The 8,878-nt window shown below is 40.8% G+C and overlaps 1 protein-coding gene across 1 annotated transcript; it reads right to left on the minus strand.

Moving 5' to 3' along the window:
* Window positions 1-206: 206 nt before the first annotated feature.
* LOC126199641 (esterase B1-like) lies at window positions 207-8,652 on the minus strand (the record flags this gene model as incomplete). The annotated part of the gene is made up of 3 exons (XM_049936567.1): window positions 8,566-8,652; window positions 5,476-5,610; window positions 207-386 (listed from the first exon to the last, which is right to left on the minus strand). Coding segments are annotated over exons 1-3 (402 nt in total), but the record flags the coding sequence as incomplete, so codon positions are not given.
* Window positions 8,653-8,878: the final 226 nt, after the last annotated feature.

The following is an 8,878-nucleotide window of genomic DNA, read 5'->3' on the forward strand; positions in this document are numbered from 1 at the left end:
TTAATGTACGAGACCTAAATAATTATTAATTTTTTTTAATTTTAAGAGAATTATTTTGTCAGCTTTGCTTTGGTGATGATTGGGATTGCGAATGATGGCGATGGCGCAATCAGGTACTCACCCTGAGGACCCACTCGGTAGTTGAAAGTGACTAGGAGCACACCGTTCTCCACGAAGTAGTCTGGCGCCTTTCCGGTGGAGGTGCCAGAAGTGAAGGCTCCGCCGTAGATGTAGAACATTACAGGCAGTGGAGAGACGTCGTCAGTCTGGGGTACGAACACGTTGATGTGGAGGCAGTCCTCAGAGCCCTGGCCAGACTGTGAGCAGCTGGGGCCGAAGGTGAGGGCGTCCCTGACTCCAGTACAGTTGGTTGCCGGCAGCGGAGCCTGCACACACCGGCGGTTTGCAGCAAACGGAGGTGACGGGGGCGTGTTACACAAATAACTAAACATAGCCCAGTGACAATTTGCATTTTAAGGAAGATTTCAACACTGATACCTGCCCTCTGCCACCTACATACAAACTTTATTTTATTTCTATAGGTAAGTGCATTTCAGTAGGAACACCCACACGCGTGATTTTATGTAGGGGTGAGACAAGCAGACTGGCCAGGCTAAGGTATTCCTATTTTTAAGCTGAGTAGCGATACACGGAAATACATAGAAGTAACCGACTATAGTCTGCAAATATTGAAATATAATATCGAATAATCTAATTACCTTAGGGTCAAATTAAGTACTTTAAAGAATTCAGTTTTCAGTTTGCGACAAAATGGCCACTTTGCCCGACCTGAGTGGGCAAAATGGCCAATTAGTTTTAAACTAAAATATAAGGGATTGAAAAGTGTTATAAAAAAGGACTAAATGCATGTCATTGTCGTTGTCCAATTAAATTATTCACATTTTTCACAAATAAAAGTCAAAGTGCGTTCTTCCTGTTTAGAGTTCGTAGGCCTAGAGGGAGTACAATTAGCAGCAAATTCACTGGTCTTGAATTTGAATTTGAATTTGAAAATATTGCTTCACGGCGCTCTCTGTATTCATCGTTATCATCAAAAAGAGCTCTCTTAGGTTTAGGTTTCGGGACTTCCGCAATTTTCTTTTCACTGCCTTTCTTTTCTTTGCCTGCTTTCGATTTTTCCTTTTTCCTCCCTTTCCTTATTTCCCTGGGTACTCTTCTTTCTGCCGATGCTTTTACGTTTTCCCCATACACAAAGAGGCCAGAGGCCACCGCCGAGATGCCGCTTTGCCCGCAATGACGCCATTACTCAAAAGCTGTATACCCGCTAATAGCTTGACCGAACATTCAAAAACTAAAGAAGGAGTATGGATTCAAGGTATGGCACTTCATACACAATTTCATGAAAAAGACCACACCAACACTCCCTCTACGTGATAGATACATTAACTGACCACTTACCCTCACATCAGGATAACTAAAATCAACAGAAATTATTGTAACTCAGAGGAGCGGCACAACAGACACGTTAGACTTCACTGGGTGACTTGTCGCTACAGGTAGAAAACACTGAAGCGTTTCCTACGCCGTGCCAGTAACTTACAGCCTCGAGGACCTCAGTGGTCTCGTTGCCCGCGATGGCCACTTTGCCCGGCTCTCCCACAAGCGTGTGACTGAGTTAAGCAGTTTTTCTTTGTTGTGACTGTGTGAATGGGCCAGTCATTGTGCTTATCTAATGAACGATTTGTCTACATGGCATTTTATTTTCCCACTTTGACTGTTGCAATGAGTTCTGGGAGACTGCCATCATCAGAAACTATCATCAGAAACTACAACGAAAAATTTAAAAAAAAGTTATATTCATTTCGTTACGCCACTTATGATTTAGAAAAGAATGCAACTGAACAAGTGAAACAAAATTTATCGATACAAATCCAGAGGCCCAAGTGCACATCACCTCTGTCTCAGGTATGTTAATCAGTATTGTCTACATTTCTAAAACACTCGACCAAAGTCCTGTTTCTTATGAAGATAAATTTGAACTCGAAAAACCATATGCCGCTTTTTTCTTGATCTGGCGATATTTTTGTACTAATTGAAGGCAGTGCTTGTGGGGGTGCCGGAATCCGATTTAAATTTCTTTATTTTTATTACTTTTTTCATTTTGTTTCGCACTCATGATAGGATTGCAAGAGTGTACGTGTGGCTCTGGTAGTTGTAACTGCCATTTGTGGAATTATTATTTTTCTTTCGTGCTGCAATGTGCTTACAAATGCCGGCCGTTGTGGCCGAGCTGTTCTTGGCGCTTCAGTCTGGAACCGCGCGACCGCTACGGTCGCAGGTTCGAATCCTGCCTCTGGCATGGATGTGTGTGATGTCCTTAGGTTAGTTAGGTTTAAGTAGTTCTAACTTCTAGGGGACTTATGACCTCAGATGTTAAGTTCCATACTGCTCAGAGCCATTTGAACCATTGTTTGCTTACAAATTTAATAACATGTTGGTACTTTTGTGAAAAATATTTATATATGCATAAAATTGTATACTGGTGTCAAAAATTTAAATAGTTATAATTTATGTAATAGTCAGCTTTGTGATACATCGATAGGTCGCTATATGAGGTTGTTACGAAACTGTCTGGGTACTGCAGCGTTGTCGGGAGCAAGCAAAGCATGGTGCAGGAATCGTAACCGTGTGAACAATGTGCTGTTAGTTATATGTGAAGCGTGGAATGAAAAGGTAACAACTACTTGAGTGTGTTCTGTCATAAACATGTCTTTTTTGAATTATTACGTGAAATTCTATGAAGAAACTGTGAGGTCAAAGCACTCTTTTTATGTGGACCGTTTACCGTGGTACAATGAATTGTGGTGTTTAAGCTTTCACTTGTAATTTGCACCCTGTTTATAAGCTTCCGCTAAATTAACGTACATAGAGCCACGTACAGCACTAGAGACGTTCTAAATAGACTTTGATCTATGGTGCTGTGAACTATGACTAGGCAGTGGCACGTGTTTCGTACTATTGCTGCCTACAGTTGAATTAAAATGCAGGGTGTAATTTTTTTCTCCATATGGACTATGTCCCGCGGTGCAACGAAGTATGAATCGGACTCTCGTAGCCGCTTTACATGATGGTTCCTATTACAAGTCACAACTGAATTAATATGCACAGCTACTCATACAAGCTGTAAACCAGAACAGTTTTTCAAGTGAACTATTTTTCATGGTTTCTATTACACGCTCTTTACAATTCGCTACTGGCAGCTGATCTCATTTGCGCTATTAAAGAAAACAAAAAAAAAAAAAAAGCCACACGCAGATTGCCAAATAAATGACTTGTTATGTGAACTGTATTCGTTTTTCGAATAATACACACACAATAAAATGCGTAACGGTGCGTATGAGCCTTAGGTGGTATTTGTAAACAATTTTTTATTCGCACCGAGCACATTAGCTCCTGGCCGTAAAGAGCGAGAACTGTAACCTACCCAAAATTTACAAACATTTTTCTCTGCGTCTTGAAATGACAATTTTCAAGAAGATAGCTAAGTTAACAGTACAGAATACGGACGTAGGCAATGGATGCTGTTGGTTGGCTGACATGGAACAACGCCACATCGACTATGACTGTTACGTGACATACATTGAAAACCACAGCTACTATAAGATGTTCTCGCCGCAACAGCTATAACATGAAATTTTTATCCGTTGTGGATGTAGAGTGCTGTGACTGCGATAAACAATTGTTTTCAGAAATAAGTGCAACCAGTCGCTTTTTGTGGTGATCCAGTTTTTATTTTACTGTGACTGGTAGGCCAATGGCTTAATATCGGTTCCTATCAGGTAACCAAGTTAAGCCCTGTCGAGCTTGGGTAGCATTTGGGTGGGTAACCGTCCGAGTCTACTGAGCACTATTGGCCAGCAGGATGCACTCAGTCCTTTTGAGGCCAACTGAGGCGCTACTTTATTGAGAAGCAGCGGCTGCTGTCACGAAAGCTAAGAAGGGCCGGGAGAGCAGTGGCAACGTACCCCTCCTTATTCGCATCCAGTGATGCCTCTAGGCTGATGATTACACGGTGGACGGTCGGTACCTTTGGGCCTTCCCAGGGCTGTTCGGGCGGATTTTAGTTCTTATGACCGCTTTAGAATATACATCGTAAACATTTTCAGTGATTCCATCTCACGAAGTAAACAATGCCTAACAGCTCGCCACATACAATGCAGTTCGAAACCGGTCATTGTAAGGTAAGAATTTAATCAATACAATAGGCGACTCGTTGCAATTATTTCTTAAAACCTCAGCTATACCATGTTTAAATGTTCTCTCTCCCTAACTTAATTCGTTAGGGTACAAATTTCAGTCATACATGCACTGTCCTGTTTCAACAATTGTGTGACTTCCTATTTTTATATTCTAATTCACGTGTTGTTGTTCTACAATCTTTTAAACCTGTTTCAGTAACTTGGAACAACTTCTCAGCCAAGGAAACTACGTCTCTAATTAAACTATTTTTCTCAATAATTTTTAAATAAGATTCAAATGATTCAAATAGCTCTGAGCACTATGGGACTTAACATCTGTGGTCATCAGTCCCATAGAACTTAGAACTACTTAAACCTAACTACCCTAAGGACATCACATACATCCATGCCCGAGGCAGAATTCGAACCTGCGACCGTAGCGGTCACGCGGTTCCAGACTGAAGCGCCTAGAACCACACGGCCCCAACGGCCGGCTAGGTAAATAAGAGAAATGATTAGATTTAGCGTCGCACTTTCTTTCTTACCTCATTTACTTCAACAAAATATCTTGCAGTATTAGCATAATATTGAGCTTCTTGAAATTTTTGTCTTCCCTCATATCTATGTGTATACTCCCCAGTGCTTCATTGTGTGTGAACATTAAAATATGTCAACAGTTCGTAGTATTTACTCGAAGTATTAGTAGAATAAACGGGGAATACTGAATTAGCCCTAAGGCGCAATAGTTTCAGCCATTTGTGTGCCTCTTGTATTTATTACAGTACTAGTGAATAAGGATTCATCATTACGGAAATTTTTTCATTTTGACCTGTTTTTTCTTATCTGAATGACTCTTTCAACGAGATATTTACGTATTCATGGTCATTTTCGGGTAGAAATTTTGTTAGTTACCAGTTTCATCACACGCTGTTGCAACTAACGAAAGGAACAAGGAATTTCCTGTGGACGGTCTCAATTCCAACTAAACGTTTTTAACAGAGGGAGATATGGTTATATGTTTTAATTTAAATTCCTGAGTAGGGGAGAATCTTTGCAGAACCACAGCATGTGGCAAAATACCATATTTAGTCATTAACTTCATAATCAATTGCTGCATGTCCCACTGAAGAAAGTGCATCAAAAATTAGAGATTTGTAATAATATATATGTGGCCAAAGGATAAATAATCTGATAAGCACTGAAACACGATGAAAGTAATTAAGCGCTATGGATCCCTCCACAGATGTCCGCTACAAGCCCGCACCACGGCACTCACCTTGAAGCGGAGGTCCCCAGTCGGCGGTGTGGCGTATGGGATGCCGAGGAACCGCCTGTAGGGCGTCCCGTTCAGCGAGGTCACTACCTCACCTCGCACGACTCCATTCTCAGTTGTAGCGACCACATACTCTAACTGCAACAAGAGTTACGATCAGCACCTTGGAACTAAAATGTATGAAGAGTAAAAAAGTGGGGGCTATTCGAAAATCTGGAAGAACTATGGTGATCACACTACTCGACGCTTACGTGGAAAACAAAACAGGAAAATACGGAAACAGGCCCCAAAACCAATCTGTAATTGATAGTAAACTCTTTCTGAAGAATAGAGAAGAAATTGATACCGAGGACGGATGACAGAGAGCAATTACATCCACACTTCTCCCGCGAACACAGCATCACTAAGCTGAAATGGCAGTGCATACACAGTATAACGGCAGCACTGAGAAGCAGATATATTATGGAAATGAACTTCCGCTACAGATTAGATATATGACAACATAAATAAATGAGTACCATTAGAGCTTCTAAACAACTTGGCATGGAACCCATGACCTACATTCTGCCTATCTTGTTTTTCATGTGTTCCTTTTTCTGTAGAACAATAAATCTTGTATATTTCCATGTTCGTTCTGTTCGTAAGACTCAAATTCTACTTTATCAGTTTCTTTTCGAATTTTAAAATAAATATATCGAAATTAAGATAAATTTCATGTGTAAATTGACTTCTCGTAAATAACATTTTTTTTTCATTTTCATCATTTTTAATACTTCAAACAATATGTACGCCGATCTGTTACGCCATTGCGTTGTTATTCATAAGAATGAACAATAGTAGAGTTGACTGGAGCTGTATGTTTACGGCAAGAGATTGGATCCTCCACTACTGTGCGGCTGGTCCCGGCGGAGGTCCGAGTCCTCCCTTGGGCATGGGTGTGTGTGTTTGTCCTTAGGATAATTTAGGTTAAGTAGTGTGTAAGCTTCGGGACTGATGACCTCAGCAGTTAAGTCCCATAAGATTTCACACACATCTGAACTTTCTTTTTATCCTCCACTAAATACACTTGCAGTACGAACCAGAAGACGTAAAAAACCAACATCTCAAGCTTTTCTTGTGCTCCGTCTACACTGAAGCGCAAAACAAACTGGTATAGGCATGCGTATTCACATACAAAGATATGTAAACATACAGAAGACGGCGCAGCGGCCGGCAACGCCTAATGACAACTAGTATCTGGCGCAGTTGTTTGATCGGCTGTTGCTGCTACAATCGCAGGTTGTCAAGATTTAAGTGTGTTTGAACGTCGTGCTATAGTCGGCGTACAAGTGATGGGGCACAGCATCTCCGAGGTAGCGATGAAGTGTGGGGATTTTCTAGTACGACCATTTCACCAGAGTACCGTGAATATCTGAAATCCGGTAAAACATCAAATCTTAGACATCGCTGCGTTCGGGAAAATATCCTCCAATAACGGGACCAACGACAACTGAAGAAAATCGTTCAACAGAAGATCAACCCTCCCGCAAATCGCTGCAAATTTCAATGCTGGGACATCACCAAGTGTCAGCGTACGAACCATTCAACGAAATGTCATCCCTATAGGCTTTCGGAGCCGAAGGCCCACTCGTGTATCTTGATGACTGCACGACACAAAGTTTTACGCCTCGTCCGGACTTGTCAACACCACATTAGACTGTTGATGACTGGAAACATGTTGCCTGGTCGGACGAGTCTCGTTTCAAATTTTTACGCGATACTCTATCACTCGGACAGACATAGGCAGGTATTCTATATATTTTTGTAACAAATTACATTTATAAGTGTATGCATAGTATATAAAGGGAAAACATTATTACCAAAAATCTCAAAAAGATCTTGATGCATTTACTTCAAATTTTTATGCTATACTCTACTGAACATTCCGATAAATAAATTTTTAAAATATTTATCGTTGCAATTTGTCATGCACGTTAATAGTTTCGATCAGTTAATGACCACCTTCACTTCTGATTAAACTAATCAAAACTAATTACCATGTGCGAAAAAATGTAACTGCGACAGAACCAATAAATTTTAAGTCATGTAGCTGCAGCATGTCTCAAGACAATATGTAATCTATTATCAACAAATAATGTGTAAGCAGCTTAAATTTGTTGGTTATAAAATACATTTATTAAATAACTAAGGCTATTATTAACTGCACTAAAGATATCGTCAGGTTGTGTAACTTGTACAGAAATGTTACTATTCATCCCTAGGAGTCACAAAAATAGTAGCCTTCGGAAGTCTTTTGATGATTTACACTGAACATAGATGTTTCAAAAAATTCATATAAAATGCAAATTGGTGGACGACTACTAATGTTACGCTAATGTTATTGAGAGTGAAAAGAAGTTTTTATTCAGATTTGTTTTATGTTACGGGGTGGACATGGGTACTAACAAAAAAAAAAAAAAAAAAATGGTTCAAATGGCTCTGAGCACTATGGGACTCAACTGCTGAGGTCATTAGTCCCCTAGAACTTAGAACTAGTTAAACCTAACTAACCTAAGGACATCACACACATCCATGCCGTGGCAGGATTCGAACCTGCGACCGTAGCGGTCTCGCGGTTCCAGACTGCAGCGCCAGAACCGCTCGGCCACTTCGGCCGGCTGTGTACTAACAACATTTCATTGTTTCGACTCGTCTGTAATCATCAGAACAAGTACTTTGTTAAAAAAGTAACACGGCGCCTAGTCACCTAACGTCCATTTATGTCACTTAATGTCTAGTTATTGCTTCTGATGATGCCTCACAAGAATCGAAACTGGTAAACTGTTCGAAGTCCATCCAATGCGAACAAGACAGTTGGGAACGAAAAAGTATTCTTCAAAATATATCGCGTACTTCAATTTGACTAGTCAAATTTCTTTGACTCTAAACAGATCTCTTTGCGACAAAGGAGCACTATACCAAAGATATGTGGATGTTGGCTGCATGAAAACAGATGTAGATATAAATATTTAATTAGAAAAAGCTACCGAAAACAGAGAGGAGGTCCCAGACAGCCTAAAGTACAAAGTGAAGAGCACGCACTGTGGACTGTACCTGGCTGGTCTGGGGCCGGATCACTGAGGCCGAAACGGCACTCGCAGACACGACGACGGCCAGCACTAGCAGCGAGGTTGGACGCATCTTCACCACTGAGCCGGGACGGGGCGCTGCTGCCTGTATATATACGTAAATGAAACCTGCACAGTGTCTGATTAGAGGCGCCCACATTGCGACATCACGTGAGGGACCACAGCGTGTCCGTCATCTTGATAAAGATTCCCACACATCTGTGTTTTTGAGTATAAGATTTAAGGTGAAACTGATGATTCTGAAAATAAAAAACACCCTCTGTTACAAGTGTTTTATT

The sequence above is a fragment of the Schistocerca nitens genome, chromosome 8 (genome assembly GCF_023898315.1).
Source record: "Schistocerca nitens isolate TAMUIC-IGC-003100 chromosome 8, iqSchNite1.1, whole genome shotgun sequence".
NCBI lineage: Eukaryota > Metazoa > Arthropoda > Insecta > Orthoptera > Acrididae > Schistocerca > Schistocerca nitens.